Source organism: Mustela nivalis (assembly GCF_964662115.1).
Source record: "Mustela nivalis genome assembly, chromosome: 4".
NCBI lineage: Eukaryota > Metazoa > Chordata > Mammalia > Carnivora > Mustelidae > Mustela > Mustela nivalis.
The window spans coordinates 22,249,334-22,266,217 of NC_139023.1; the positions used below are offsets into that span (position 1 = coordinate 22,249,334).

General features: G+C 37.0%; 1 protein-coding gene across 2 annotated transcripts in view; it reads right to left on the minus strand.

Moving 5' to 3' along the window:
• The window catches only part of POLR2B (RNA polymerase II subunit B), a 46,654-nt gene that overhangs the window by 15,739 nt on the left and 14,031 nt on the right, over nt 1-16,884 (minus strand). For both annotated transcript variants that reach the window (XM_082728601.1, XM_082728602.1), the window contains exons 8-18: nt 16,714-16,872; nt 13,321-13,485; nt 10,395-10,591; nt 10,103-10,222; nt 8,773-8,959; nt 7,734-7,877; nt 7,353-7,492; nt 6,941-7,052; nt 2,690-2,844; nt 1,665-1,863; nt 1,188-1,356 (exon numbers count right to left, since the gene is read on the minus strand). In XM_082728601.1, the coding sequence (XP_082584727.1) occupies nt 1,188-1,356; nt 1,665-1,863; nt 2,690-2,844; nt 6,941-7,052; nt 7,353-7,492; nt 7,734-7,877; nt 8,773-8,959; nt 10,103-10,222; nt 10,395-10,591; nt 13,321-13,485; nt 16,714-16,872 (1,747 nt within the window). The remainder of the gene's footprint in view (nt 1-1,187; nt 1,357-1,664; nt 1,864-2,689; nt 2,845-6,940; nt 7,053-7,352; nt 7,493-7,733; nt 7,878-8,772; nt 8,960-10,102; nt 10,223-10,394; nt 10,592-13,320; nt 13,486-16,713; nt 16,873-16,884) is intronic.

Genomic DNA, 16,884 nt, shown 5'->3' on the forward strand with positions numbered 1-16,884 from the left:
TTCAGCTCAGGTCATGATTTTGGGGTCCTGGGATCCAGCACCCCCCACCCCACCCCTCAGGGAATCTGCTTCTTCCTCTCCCTTGGCTTCTGCCCCTCCCTCCTGCTCCTGTGTGCATGCTCTCACTCTCTCTCAAATAAATAACCTTAAAAAAAAAAAATCTTAGCTATGGCAACAATTCAAAATCAACACACTGAAAACTGAATTTTTGGGGCACCTGGGTGGCTCAGTTGCTTAAGCAACTGCCTTCAGCTTAGTCATGATCCCAAAGTCCCAGGATCAAGTCCCAGGATGGAGTCCCTCATGAGGCTCCCAGCTCCACAGGAAGTTTGCTTCTCCCTCTCCCCTCTCATGCTCTCTCACTCTTTCTCTCAAATAAATAAAATCTTTAAAAAAAAAAAAAGCATTTTTTTTTTATATCTTACATCTAAAACATCTTCCTTGTAATGTGCTCCCAATCTTATGAAGAGTACCCCCTATCTTCTTGATCACCCAAGCCACAAATACTAACAATATTTCCAATCCCTATCTTCCCTCCCTTCATCACTCCACATCCAATTAATCGAGGGTATTCCAACAGGCATTTATCCCCTACTCTTCTTTCTTAAGGACCTTACCAATTCCTAACTTAGACCATTGCAAAAACCTCTAAATTATCTCCTTCCAATACCATACCTGACTACAATCTGTATCAACTGGCAGAATGATAGTCCTAAAATAAATCTCTTAATTGCACTACTTCCTTGCTACAAAAAGGCTGGATGCGTCTTCATTCTCAAAATTCAACCTGGTCTCTCTGCACTATGAGAGACTCCTGCACTTACACTCCAGTCACACTAAAGTGCCAGGACTACTACTATTCCCATATCTCATACACGCATGCATCTAAGCCCTTCCTCATCCCATCTCTCAAATTCAAATACCCTTTCATCAACTTTATACTGGTCTAAAATGCCACCTCCCCTGTGTAACTGGCTCTAGATTTCCATTAGGAGTCAATCACTTCCTGTACCTCATCATAACACTTTCCGCGTATCTACCTCTTTATTATTTGTGTTGTTTCCCACATTATAAATTCTGAGAGAAGAAATGCTGCGTCATATGTATTTTATTAACCCTCCCAAGCACCCAGAAAAGTGCCAAGCATGACACGATATTAAAAAACTAAAGACCGAAACTGAACATACCTGCTGGCAGCTCCCGAAATCTTAGATATTCCATAGACCGTGTAGTCACAAGTGGTTTTTGAGGATAATACAGAACATGGGCCAGTGTATCCATACGAACATGGAAGTTGGTGATATAAACTCCCATAGCCTGCTTACCCATAGCAGACTGATAGGTGTTTCTAGGGGACTAAATGTAGAAACGAAAAGCAGAATCAATGAAAATTTAACTACTTCTAAAGGAACAATCTTCACAGGGTACTACATATATCAGGAATACGGTTGGAAAAGGTTATGCTTTTTTCTGAAAGGTAAATGAACATTTGGAAAAATCAACTATGGCTCCTAACAGTGAAATAGTAAGTATATTATACGCATATTTTGTAGGAATTCACAGTCCTTTTCATCACCACCCTTTTAAGAAAAACTACAGATTAATCTAATTTTTTCTACTTCTCCCAATTCCTCACGAACCAGAAGTTAAAAACTGCTACCAACCTGGTTATGATCAGGAAAGGGAATAATAGATGCACAGACACCAAGTATCATTGACGGGTGGATCTCGCAGTGTGTATATGTGGAACAATAAGCTACTTCTTTCTCCTGTAAATCATCTGGAGTCATGGCAAGCATCACTGTTTCTTCTTCCAGTGTATCAATATATTCTACTACCCCACTGGCCACAAGATCCTGCCAACTAAAATAAAATACACCTTATTTCCTTACTTACTTAAGTATTTTAACTAAACTTACTACTTAACAAAGAGTATTCCTGTATCTACATGTACAAATACAGAAAAGAATTCCAAAATAAGTATATTATTAATAGTGGGGGGGGGAAAAAAGCAAGTTACTAAACAATACACATGAAGTGTGGTCCTATAAATACTACTAGTTTGTCTTGTTTTGTCCTTTCTTTGAACTATGTGGGGGCACCTGGCCGGCTCTGTCACAGGAGCATGCAACTCTTGATACTGGGATTATGAGTCCAAGCTCCACACTGGTATAGAGATTATAAAATCTTTTTAAATAAATAAAGGAAATTATTTGTGGATATATAGATATGAGTTACTTTTTAAGAGGAAAACATGAATTGGGGCTTTTATGTGTTTTTTAATTATATATGTTGTTTGAAATTTTTTTATAAAAAATATACATTTAAGTATTAAAAAGAAGCTTTAAAACAGGTTCATCCTTTTATTAAAATTTTTATTTACTATTATCCGTATTACATATTACATATACATAACTTATATGTTACTTATTATTATTACATTTTAACAGGTCACAAAGACTTTTATTCTTAAAACCCTATAAGTCCCTTACGTGATGACAAAATTAAGAAACACAAATGTGACTGCTAAAAGTGTCTTTTTGGGGGCAATGAAAATGTTCAGGAATTTGGTAGTAGTGATTGATGCACAATCTTATGAATATACTAAAAACCAATGAACTGTAATACTTTCAAATGTTAAATTTATGGTGTGAATTGTACTCAATTTTTTCTCACTGCATGTTCTTACCTGTAGTTGTTATATTCTCTCTCTTTCAATTGATCAATATGTCTCTTCTTCAAAAGTAGCTTTTGTTTTTCTACAATCAGAAGTGGCCTGCAAATACGGCCTGCATCTGTATAGATCCGAATCTCCCTCTCTCGAATATCTCTAATCATAGAAACCTGTAAGTAAAAAGACAAAAGAATCTCATGAATGTTTATTTTTTCTGTATCACTAAGACTTAGCTAAAAATAAAATAAAATTCCTAGTAAATTTCTTGAGGAAACAACTATCAAATAAAATGGACAAATTTTAGTTTATCATTGTTGAATATGCTAAAAACCTAAGTCTAATTTAAAATTTTGTAAAGAGGGGAGCCTGAGGGGCACCTGGGTGGCTCAGTGGGTTAAAGCCTCTGCTTTCGGCCCAAGTCATGATCCCAGGGTCCTGGGATCGAGCTCCACATCAGGCTCTCTGCTCAGCAGGGAGCCTGCTCCCCCCCCCCCGTCTCTCTGCCTGCCTCTCTGCCTACTTACGATCTCTCTCTCTGTCAAATAAATAAATAAAATCTTAAAAAAAAAAAAAAAAAGAGGGGAGCCTGGGTAGCTCGGTTATTAAGCGTATGCCTTCAGATTGGTCATGATCCTGGGATCGAGCCCCACATAGGGCTCCCTGCTCAGCAGGAAGCCTGTTTTTCCCTATTCTACTCCCCTGCTTATGTTCCCTCTCTCACTGTGTCTCTCTCTGTCAAATACATAAATAAAATCTTTAAAAACAATAATAATAAAATAAAAAGTAAAATTTTATAAAGAACAAATATTTAAACTTGGTAATTATAAAGCTGAATAATATCTGGCAATAATGTCATGCAAGATAAAGTAAAATGAAGAAAATATATTTTTGGCCTCACAAACACTAGTATATAAACCTTATTTTGCCTTATTTTGGTAACTACATAGTCTTCACTTTGCAACCTTTCGGTAACCAACCCTGTTATCACTGCATTGATATTTTCTCAGTAATAAGCTCAACTTGTGACACCTATCAAACAAATGACATAGTCTACCTGTCCAACACAGCAGTCACTAGCCACATGTCAATATTAAGCACCTGAAATGTGGCCATTCGTTCTGAACTGATATAGGCTGCAGTGTACAACATGTACAAACTACAAAATAGACTTCAAAGGCAGTACCACATAAACATAAACAAAGCAGAAACAGATCCATAAATAAAGAGAACAAACTGGTGGTTGTCAGAGGGGAGGAGCTGGAGGGATGGGCAGATAGGGTAGAGGAAAGTAGGAGGTACAGGCTTCCAGTTACGGAATGCATAAGTCATGGGGATAAATGGTACAGTGCAGGGAATGTAGTCGAGGATACTGTAAGAGCATGTATGGTGACAGATGGTAACTTTGTGGTGAGCATAATATAGAGAGCTGTCAAATCACTGTTGTATACCTGAAACTAATGTAATACTGAGTGTCAATTATAATAATAAAAAAGTACCACAAAAAAATAAGGAATGTAAAATTTCCCATAAATAATCCTTTATTCTGATTAGATGTTGAAACTGTATTATTTTGGATGTATCAGGTCAAATAAAATATATCATTAAAATTACTTTAATGTTTCTTTTTTTTTTTAACATGGCTACTAGAGAAATTTAAATTACGTATGTAGCTCAGGTGCTATTTCTACTGGCAGAACTAGAAAATACATTCCCAGAAAACATAAAAAAATATTTTGGGCAGGGGCAGCTGGCTGGCTCAGTCGAAGATCAAGCAGCTCTTGATCTTCGGATCATGACCACGTGGGGCATAGAGCTTAAGCTGAAAAAAAGAAAAAGCAGGGGGAGGGGAATTTACAATTAAAAATAATAATAATAATTACTAAAAGCACTGCAGAATTTGAAGTACCAATTTACAAAGAAATAAGTCAAAGAATTTTCGATGAATTATCTCGACCTAATATATAATCTTGGAAATCAGCTACAAAAATGAATTGACAGTGAGTTGGGAAATGAAAAAACAGACTGGTATTTCTCCTAGAAAAATACTTAAAAGTAAAATCACATTTTGATACTTCTATTGAAGGTTAAAGATTGGGTTTATTTAAGAAAGGAAAAGATTTGGATTACTGGCTTTAAAAGTAAGAGTAAATCATAAAAGCTTGATCAAAAACATCAAGGTCTGGGGCACCTGGGTGGCTCAGTGGGTAAAGCCTCTGCCTTCGGCTCAGGTCATGATCCCAGCGTCCTGGGAGCGAGCCCCACATCAGGCTCGCTGCTCAGTGGGGAGCCTGCTTCCCCCTCTCTCTCTGCCTGCCTTTCTGCCTACTTGTGTTCTCTGTCAAATAAATAAATAAAATCTTAAAAAAAAAAAAATCAATGTCTCCAAAACTAAGAAGTCGGAAGTCATTATAAAGGGAAAATGTTCTACACCCTTAGCCCACATACTGTCCTTCAAAAACAATCTGAGGAGAAACACTATGTCTTTGAACAGAAACACCATCAGTGGCGCTGTCAATTCCTAGGAAAGATGTTGCTTTCAAATGCACTGCCTTGAATCCTTCGAAAATTCGTAATACAATAGTTTTATTGTCTTAACAGGACAACATAAACTGTGAGCTAGATCTCCTCAAAGCACCAAAGGAAAAAGGTGTATTTCAGTAGGTCCAGAGAGGACTACTGACAGAACAGCCTAACAGGTCCAACAGAAGGCAGAAATTGGTAAAATAAGGACCTCTGGTAGTTAGAAAACATGAAAGAAAAGAAAAAGTGCCAGACTCCTTCAGGAAAATATATACAATTCTCCCACTTACTTAGAGTCTCCCCAAATCGCTAACAGGGGATTAAAGTGGTTAGTCCAAGGACACAGGGTTACCTTGTATGTTCAATAAACACTTAATGTCTACTATTTGTCAGATTCCATGCTCACAGCTGAAAATACAAAGTCATATTAATACATGTTCCCTGCCCCTGGAGAGTTAATGATGTGGTGAGTGAGGCAGGCAAGTAAGTCAGAAGGTACTATCTGGGACAAGCACTCTGTCAAAAACATTTTAAGTTAAACCACTATATCCAGTCATAGAGATCTAATAAATCAGGGGGTCATGGAAGAGCCCACAGGCCAAATCTACTCTCACTTGCCATCTATTTTTATAAATAAATTGTTTTATTGGCTTATCGACTGCCTCTGGCTACTTTTCACTACAACAGCAGAGGTGAATACACAACAGACAATATATGGTAAACAAAGACTAATTTAGTATCCGGCCCTTTCCAGAAAACTTTTGCCAAGCTGTGATCTAATCAAACTTTTTTGGGGGGAAGGGGTGTTCAGGTAAAGTATCTTGAAGGAGATGAGAATATAAGTTTTACAGAGTAAGTGAGATTTACCTGAAAAAAAGTAGTAAGAACCTTTTTCCCTATTGCTCATTTTTGAAAAGAAATGAGGGACAGGGAACACATATATTCCAGGTTAAGGGAATGGGCCCATGGAAAGGTAAAGAGGCCTAAAACAGCATGAAGAATTTAATCTTATCCTAGAAAACACAGAAAAGCTAAAGGCGGCTCTTAGCAGAAAAGCATGGTATTACCAAAGTTCTCAATCACAAAAAAACCAAGCCAATTTTGGTTCTTGGGCTTTCTCTTAGTTCCACCTGCACTCAAGTGAAGCATGCTGCTCCTGCCTTCAAGCTATGAGTACTTGCGGTTCAAAACCCAGGATCTGCCGGCTAGAGGAAAGCCCAGAACAATCAAACTCTGTTCCCTGCTCAGCTACAGAGAAAAGAGATCAGCTACTGGCTTAAGTGTGTTACAGTTTCTCTCCAGATCCACTTTCACTTAGAAAGAACCCACAGTGTAGATTAAGGGAAATCAAAAGACCAAGCCATATCCCTTAACAGTACACTAAAACCAAAAGTCCTATTTGGGGTAGTAATAAAGCCCATATAATATATATTAATGTTTTAAAAAAACTATCCTAATCCCAAAGTACTTCAATATCCACCTAAATAAAGAAACCTTTAGAGATGTATCACATTTTAAGAATAAATCTCTGGGCGCCTGGTGGCTCAGTCAGCTGAGCATCCAACTCATAATCCCAGGGTCCTAGGATTGAGCCCCGCAATAGGCTCCCTGCTCAGTGGGGAGCCTGCTTCTCCCTCTCCCTCTGCCTGCCGCTCTGCCTACTTATGCTCTGTCAAATAAATACTAAATAAAATCTTAAAAAAAAAAAAAAAAAAAGAAATCATGCACTCTTAATTAAAGACTCACTTCAGACACAATGATGTCCATCTGACGCCGCAATTTCCTTAGGGTGTTCATAAGTTGTTCAGGATCTTTATGTATTCCAACCCAACAGCCATTAACAAAAATCTTGGTTGCACTAAAATGTGAAACCAAAAGCATTTTGCAGTTAGTACTCTATACTAAGCAACAACCAAAGATTAGCAATAGTTTCAAAAAAGAAATCCCATCTGGGTGCCTGGCTGGCTCAGTTGGTTAAGCATACACCTCTGGCTCAAGTCATAATCCCAGGGTCCTGAGATTGAGCCCCATGTGGGAAAAGCAAGGAACCTGCTTCTCCCTCTCCCTCTATTGCTTCCCCCTGCTCATGCTCGCTCCCTCTGTTAAATAAATAAATAAAATCTTCAAAAAAAAGAAAGGAAATCACATCTATACATACTCGGCAATAGCTGCAGGAGAAATTTCTTCTAAATTTTCCATACTCCATTCTTCTAAAAATTCCAAAATTGGAGAAGGCTGAGATCCAACTGAAATATAAGCCATCAGAGCTAAATTCTTCACAAGTCCTACAGCATGGCCCTAAAAATAAACAAAAAATAAATCATTCTGATTTAACATGCCTATCAAAATTCTTTTCCATAAACATTTTTCCTTCAATTTGATTTCAGGATTTACTCACGCTTTCTAAAAACAAAATCATAAGTAAACATTAGTTCCAAAACCACACAGCTTAATTAAATACTTACTTGTACAAGTAATTACATACCCTATGTAATTAATGGTAGAGTTTTTGTCCTAAATGTAAATTCTAATGTATTACCTCTGGGGTTTCAGCAGGACACACCATTCCCCACAACGTATTATGCAATTGTCTTGGTTTTGCTAGCTTGCCGTCTCTACCAATAGGTGAATTTAAACGACGTAGGTGAGAAAGAGTTGATGCAAAAGTCAGGCGGTTTAATACCTAAAAAACAATAGCAAATCTTTTAAGTTTGGACATTTCTGTTACTCAAACAATCACATTTTTGGCAAATACTGGAATGAGGCAAAGTCACATTTTTACCTATAATCAACTGTCAAACTCTCCTAAACCCTCCTTACTGCATCTTGCCCCTGAATAATATCATGCACCCCCTCACTTAAGTGCCCCTTATAGCAGGGATGGCAAATATGTGATGTACAGTTCTAACATACCACATAAATACTTTATGCTCGCCTCCAATCACCAGACTGTTAATTCCGTTAAGAGCTGGCGCCCCTAACCACCAAACTGTTCACAGGTCAACACTGTACTGCACTTTGCATCAAAAGAAAGGAACACCCATTTATTCTCTGAGTGAGTGTCTAACATGGAGCTCCAAAAACAAAAAAATTTCACTAACATGGACTGTCTTACCCCCAAGCAGCTACACTTATTTATTAACTATCTTGCTGCAAGCCAAAACCTTAATCTCTCTTAAGTAATCCTAACAGCTCGGACGCCTGGGTGGCTCAGTTGGTTAAGCAGCTGCCCTCAGCTCAGGTCATGATCCCAGCGTCCTGGGAACGAGTCCCACATCGGGCTCCTTGCTTGGCAGGGAGCCTGCTTCTCCCTCTGCCTCTGCCTGCCACTCTGTCTGCCTGTGCTCACTCTCGCTCCTCTCTCTCTGACAAATAAATAAATAAAATCTTTAAAAAAAAAAAAAAAGTAATCCTAAACAGCTAATTCAAGAAAAATTTCATTCTCATAATTCAAAATCCCCCAATGCTACTATACCTGAGGGGGAAAAAAGCAAAGTTATTTATATTCAGTGAATGAAAGGCCCTATTAGTTGCACAACATTTTTCTATCAAACCTGTAGTCACAGGCAATGTCCTACCTGAGATACTCCAGCTCTGGCTTGATGAGCTTTCTTTTGGTCGCCCCAATTTCCCGTAGCTAAAGAGTATTTTAGGCCATCAGATATAATCCTTGTTTTAATTGCCAACTCCAAATTAAAATCCTTTCCTCGATCAATAAACTTCTGTGCATAGATCCGTACTTCTTTAAGCAAATTCTTAAACATACTGCCAAATAAAATGGTATCATTATAAATATGTAAAGGTCAACAACATGCATTCTTAACATGGACAATATTGCCCACAATGCGAAGGAAAATAGGTAGGGTAGAGGAAGGGAAGTGTTTTTGTTTTGTTTTGCTTTAAGAATTTTTATTTATTCATTTAACAGACAGAGATCACAAGCAGGCAGAGAAGCAAGAAGAGAGAGGGGGAGGGAAGCAAGCTCCCTGCTAAGCAGAGAGCCTGATTTGGGGCTCTATCCCAGCCTGGGATCATGACCTGAGCCAAAGGCAGAGGCTTTAACCCACTGAGCCACCCAGGCCCCCCGGAAAGGAAGTGTTATTACTCTTTTTATGTAAAAAGCACTGATGTGCTTACAGTACATAAACATACATGAGGGGAGCAACTAGGGGAAAAATGTCAAAAGTGGCTCCTTAGTGGGGTGAAAACAAAAGGCTGAAAAACAAGAAATCTATGACACATTAAAAAACAGAATGCATAGGGGTGCCTGAGTGGCTCAGTTGGTTAAGTGTCTGCCTTCAGCCCAGGTCATCTCAGGGCCCTGGCATCAAGCCCCGCGTCTGTTTCTCCCTATCCCTCTGACCCTTCTCCCCGCAGCCCCCTGCTCATGCATGTGCACACACTCTCTCTCTCAAAAAAAATGTTTTAGAAAACAAAACAAAAACAGTATGTAGCAACTTTTTTTTAATTGAATTGTCTATTTTTTGTTTTTTTGTAACTTCTCTGATTACAAAAGTGTTATATGTTCATTATAGGAAATATGAAAAACAAAGACATATGAAGGAAAAAACTCACATTATACCAATATTGCTAATATTTTGACAGATTTCCCTCCAGCTTTTGTTTTTATAAAATGTAAAAGCACAACTAAAAATTCCAATATCATCAGTACTCAGAAAATCAAGACAAATGCCTTATAAAGCTACAAGAGGAATAAAGAGGAATAAATAATAAACTGTTTTCATAAACTTGAAATTCTCAGACATAAAGCAGAATAAACTCTGGACAAGTGGTAAAGAGAATGTAGCTAACTTCAATGCCAAGGCAGTTTAGTACCTCTGTTAGTGCAACGATCAATCTAAAGTGAAATCTCTCTACTTTAACCAATATCATTCTATCATTCCTTACCCTCTAAACAAGAATGCAAGCAGTGGCCCAGCAAGATCCAATCTTTTGTTTCCATAGTGATCCCTGTCATCTAATTCTCTTCTACCCAAGGCTGCTAGAAGCAACCTATGAACCATGTACCTTTAAAAAATAAAATAAAAAAGAAAGAAAAAGAAGTGAAAAACAAAACATACAGCTTTCGGCTTTTTAAAAAACTCGTATGTTAAAAACACATTTCTGACATTTTTAACTTTAAGAAAAATTCTATCTCAATACTACCTTGGCAAAAATCTTAGAACGGTATTTAACATACCCCAAGAAATAAGCTTTTTTGGTCTCACAAAAGTCGCTGACACCAACATGAGGAAGCATTTCTTTTTGTAAGACTTCTTTTGCATATTTAATTCTTTTCTCTTTAGTGACACCAGGCTTTGCCCCTCTTGAACCAATGAAATTTAGTGCAACATTCTGTTCCTGGATGACAAAAGCTTCGTCGAGAGAAGGTTTCACCTATCAGATAATTCAAATGAAAGTTATTTTCAAATTTATATTTTCACCTTAAAATAAGTCAACTGTAACTTAAACTTATAACATGTTAAGTATCCCTATGTATCTAATAGGATATACAAAAATTTTTTTTAAAAAACAAGGAATCATAAAATTGTAGAACTTGAATACACTTTAAGATCTAGAGATCTCTGACAAAATCCACTCATCAACACAGGTAATTATACTTCCTAAAAAAAAAAAAATAATAATAATAATAATTCCATCATAAAAAAAGAGTAGTAGTTTTTGGTTTTTACAATTTAATGAACAATGGCAAAACAAAAATCCCTTCTAAATATCTTAGACCAATTAGAAAAGTTTAATAGTCAACTTAAAATTTACTAAACTACAAATGAATAAATGCGCCAGACTGGTTTTAGCCTTGGTTTAAGAAGTTTTTAACCTATAAATAAAAGCACTCTGTTTTGTAAAAGAGAATATTTCAAAGACACATTGTTATAGGGACCTACATCCCATCCCTGCTGCTAAACAGCCGTGGCCCCTGAGCAGTCATGTAATCTGTTTCCTTGCCTACAAAGTAATCAGTTATGATAATCTCTAAGTTTCACCATTCTAAAATTACAATTTTACACAAGGAGTATAAGGAATGAGAGGTACCACTGAGTAACTTTGGCGCCTGTAAATACACTTTAATCCTATCACATATACTGAAATGCCTTTCTTGCCTTTGACTTCTTAGGTCTATTTATCACTGATTCTCAAGTTTAAACATCCAAATTCCAATCATGGAACCAAAGACCAGAAAAAGGTAACATAAACCATTCAAAGTGAGGCCACATATTGGTAAATGGAAGTGGTCTTTTTAAATTGTCAATGTTGTTGTGGAACTTCTGTTAAGGTTAATATGGACTGAGAAAAAGGAATAATAATATTTACAGAAGAAAAAATTAAAGCACTTTTGCAAAGTGAACGCTTGACTCACAGACTGTAAAAATTGGCCCAAGCTTTGTAAGAGCTAAAGGAACATGTAGTAACTTTCAAAAATAAATAAATAACATACAGAAAATGAATCAACTCTTTCACTTTACTAAGAAAATTCTAGTTTGATTTTGGTCCAAATCCAGTCTGAATCATTTGGGATGTCTTTGGATAAAAGATAACATATATTTTCTTTTAAATACTTAAGTAGTTAACATATTTAAGTATTTAAAAAAAACAAAAACAAAACAAAAAAATATATGAACACTGTTAAAAGCTTAAAGTAAAATCTAACCAGAATTCAATTTTCTCATGGAACTGTGTCAGTGCTCTAATAACATATACTCACTCCAACAATTCACTTTGTGACCAATGTTTAGCCTCCATTTAACCTTATTTCTCAGTAGTCTTAAAAGACTGAACAATTCAGGACAACTTTAAAACTATCAACTACCGAGACAAGAATCATTAATAAAAAGCACTGACAAAGAAATGGATATCTACCTAGACTCAAAGAACCTTCCCACAAAAACAGTAACTTTACTGTAGAGGAACCTAAGAGGCTACTGTAGAGTTAATATTACAAATAATGGAACAAAATTCCATCACATGACTCCTGATGCAATGTCCTGGAAAGCACACAATATTGCTTCTTTATTTTTACTGGCAAAAAAGGGATAAATTGAATCTAATCATGAAGAAATACCAGAGAAGTCCAAATTGAGGCAAATTCTACAAAGTAACTGGTTTATTCTCTCCAAATACTTCAATGTTATTAAACACTGAGGGAAAAGACAACAAAACATTTTTTAAAGAGTCTGAAGAGACATAAAAATGACATCCAATACACAATCCTCGATTGGATTCTGAACCAGGAAAAAAAAAAAACCATTAAGGACATTATCTAGACAACTGGCAAAAATCTAAATAAGATCTATGGCTTGGGGCGCCTGGGTGGCTCAGTGGGTTAAGCCACTGCCTTCGGCTCAGGTCATGATCTCAGGGTCCTGGGATCAAGTTCCGAATCGGGCTCTCTGCTCAGCAGGGAGCCTGCTTCCCTTCCTCTCTCTCTGCCGCCTCTCTGCCTACTTGTGACCTCGCTGTCAAATAAATAAATAAAATCTTTAAAAAAAAAAAAAAGATCTATGGCTTAACAGTACTGTAGCCAAGTGAAAGGTTCTGATTTAACTAACCATATTATGAATATGTAATTAATGTCTTGGTTCTTAGGAAACATACTTTGATGTATTTAGGAATAAAAGGCACAATGCCTGAAAATCACTCTCAAATGATCTAGAAAAAAATAATGTGTGTATATAAAAAGAATGTGAAATCAAATATAGCACAGCTAACAACTAGTGAATCTGGGTGAAGAGTATACAAGAGTTCTTTGCGACTTTTCTATAAGTCTGACATTATCTCAAAATAAAAAAGAAGGCATCAACTATTCATTTTCCTTTTTTACTAAATCGCACCAGCGTTGTATGTTTTCATGATTTTCCTTACCAGGGTTTCTTCTTGATACTGTACGTGAACTCTGGCTGCTTCTAGTTTTTATGTCTATTTTACACAAAATTGTCAAAAAAGAAGCTGAAGCAAGGCTGCAGGCTTTCACCACACAGTAAATGGCATGGGATCTGTGACAACTAAATTACTCTTCAGAGCATCTTTCTATTATGTTTTAAGATTAGCAACAGTAACTTTAAACCTCTTGTAAAACACTGCAAATACACTTTGTTTTCTCACATTACCATTTCCATCATCTCTGGATCTTCAAAATCATAAATAATGTGCTCTAAAATATCTCTGTCAGACACAAAACCTAATGCTCTGAACACGATAATGATGGGAACTTCCTGCTTGATATATGGTAGGGTTGCCACAATGCGCTGACCAATAGCACTCTTTTTCGCACCCTAGAAAAATAAAACGTCATTTGAATATCAATACAAAGAGATCATAGCCATGTACAAACATCATGAGAATCATTTCATATACATGTTCATTGTATGTATTTCAAAGGAAGTATACCTTCATACTTTAAGGAACATACTATGGCTCCTTTTGAAAACCAATGGAACAGGTTTACTAACTTTATAAATCGGCTAATCATGTAGGCATGAGAGAACTTCCATCCTCTCCTATCTGCCTGCCAAGACTCTCTTAGAATTACCCAATACTGCACTTGGAATTGACATTTGTAGCCAACTGACTAGCTACAAAAGAAGATGAACACTGATCCTGCACCCTGTCCCCTGGCAAAAAAACAAAACAAAACAAAACAAAACACACACACACACAAAACAAAATGGACCACACAAAACTCTCTGGAAGAAAGACATGAGGGGTAAAAATATATACACACATATGGACAAATATGGGAAAAAAGCTAAGCAACAAATGAAAAACAAGTATTAACTCAGAGCTGGCCTGTAAAGTATCTCTCATTTGAATATTTCAAAATTAACAAAAAGCCTCTTTCCAAAAATTTATCTTTTCCAGTTTCTCTTTAACTGCACACACATACAAAAATAAAATGAAAGTTACTAACCTGCACTTTCATACAAATAACTGGTTTCTCCCTTTTAATTATATTTCTTTCTTTAATATTAAGCTCTATCCTCTCTTGGCTTCATAACCCTACATTATCATGGTCCCTCTAATAACAATTTCTGTCATCTCTCTCCTCCTATTCAGGCCTTGGTCCTGAGACACCTTATCCCAACTTATGGGTCTTCAGTTAACCACTCTTCATGAACAATATCCAAACCTTAATCTTGCTCTTTTTCCTGTACCCTCAGCCCTCATATCTCCAAATGCCATTTGGTTGTTTCTACTTCCATGTCAGTTATTCCATTCAATCTATTATTTGTTTCATCACAGATCTTTCTCAGAATAAGAACACAAGAAAAATAATGCATACATCACGTACCCTCACAAAATCTTTTGTCTAAAAAATGAACTCATTACATTCTAAAAATCAATTCTTAGGGTGCCTGGGTGGCTCAGTGGGTTAAAGCCTCTGCCTTCGACTCAGGTCATGATCCCAGGGTCCTGGGATCAAGCCCTGCGTCAGGCTCTCTGCTCAGCAGGAAGCCTGCTTCCACCTCTCTCTCTCACTCTCTCTCTGCCTGCCTCTCTGCCTCCTTGTGATCTCTGCCTGTCAAATAAATAAATAATTTTTTTTTTTAATCAATTCTCGAAAGTTTTCTTTTTATCCAGAACTTAGGGATAGAAACATCAGAATCTTAATTGATTCATACTATAACAAACATATCAAACTTATCACTAAATCCAGATGATTATTTTAAGATTTGACTTTTAAATAATCTTCATACCCAATGTGGGATTCAAAACTACAACCCTGAGAACAAGAGCTGTACACTCTACCGACTGAACTAGTCAGGTGCACCAGATGATTTTCCTTTCTCTGCCTCTAATTCATTCATTTTGCCCATAGCTGCCACAATAACCTAATATACTGTTTTCATTTCTTTGCTCTCCATGATCCAGGCAAATCCTTCTCAACAAATAATGCATATCTGCAACACCTGAGATCTTTTCCAAATACTTTTCCAAATACTTGGAAATACTTTTCCAAATACTTTTCCAATACTTCCAAATACTTGAGCTTGGGCCCTGTTCTACCTATATTTATAAGTAAAAACCATTTTTTTTTAATATTTTATTTATTTATTTGACAGAGAGAGAGAGATCACAAGTAGCCAGACAGGCAGGCAGAGAGAAAGACGGAAGCAGGCTCCCTGCTGAGCAGAGAGCCCAATGCGGGGCTTGATCCCAGGATCCTGAGATCATGACCTGAGCTGAAGACAGGAGCTTAACCCACTGAACTACCCAGGTGCCCCCCATTTTAATTCTTTAAAACACCTATTCTACATATCTCTTTAACTTCAAGTAGCTAAAATTCTCTATCTCCAAGTTCTTCATTTGTGTAAGACTTAAAAAGGTGGCATTAGGCTCTGCAGAACTGTTGGCAAGCCACAAGAATAGAGACCTAAATGTCCATCAAAAGGGAAAAGGTTAAATAAATTATGCTACATCTGCATATGGAACATAACGGCTACAAAATAATGATCAAGTGCTCATCCATGTTTTTAAAGCATACCAGCAAAGTCTAGTGTGTATCACATGCTCCCATTCGTATTTTTTGCATTAAGACTATTTCTGAACTGATTCATGAGAAATTATCAAAAGCAGCTACCTCTGGGGAAAAGAATGGTCAAAAGAAGACTACTTTTTATAGTGTACTCTTTTGGGGCACCTGGGTGGCTCAGTCAGTTAAGTGTCTGCCTTCAGCTCGATCCTGGGATCAAGTCCCACATCAGGCTCCCTGCTCCACCGGAAGCCTGCTTGTCCCTCTGTCTGTCTCTCTCTCTCACTCTCTCCCTCTCAGTCTCTCATGAATAAATTTTTAAAACTCTTAAAAAAAATCATAGTATACTTTTTCAGCTTTTGAACTATTTTAATGTGCATGTATGACTTAATCAAAACAAAATACAAAACTGTTATTTGAAATTAAACAGAGGCAATTACAACTACTTTCAAAAATAGTTGTAAAGATAAAAATCAAGAAATCTGAGTTACCTAACCAGCACATGACCAATATTCAAGAAAGCCTACCCATTTTTTTTCATAAAGATTTTATTTACAAAAAAAAAAAAAAGATTTTATTTACTGGGGCGCCTGGGCGGCTCAGCTGGTGAAGCATCTTCCTTCAACTCAGGTCATGATCCCAAAGTTCCTGGGATCGAGACCTGCATCGGATCTCTGCTCAGCAGGGAGCGTGCTTCCCTCCCCCTCTCTCTGCCTGCCTCTCAGCCAACTTGTGAACTCTGTCAAATAAATAAATAAAATCTTAAAAAAAAAAAAAAAAAAGATGACTGCAGCCTTATGAGAGATGCTCAGCCAGGGGACCCAGCAAAGCCACACCCAGGTTCTAGATTCACAGAAACTGTAAGATGATAAATGTTGGTACTGGAGTAATTTGCTACTAGCAATAAGTAAATAATACAACACCTACCTTAACACTGACGAAAGCTTTTTTGACTAAGAATGCAGTCTGATAAATTATAAGACTAGACAAAAAGAAATAAAGCCAAACAATATCATATTCCAGTCCATACCTGTCCTCCTCTTGCCAGCATGCTAACCCAAATAGTACTGGTGGGCCGGGATGAATTCTCCAAACATGATCTACACTCTCCTGTGTAGGCATATTTAGAATCCTTTTTGGCAAACACATAGACTGTGTTTGTTGCCATTTTCTCTTGAGCAATCAGAACCTATAAGGACAA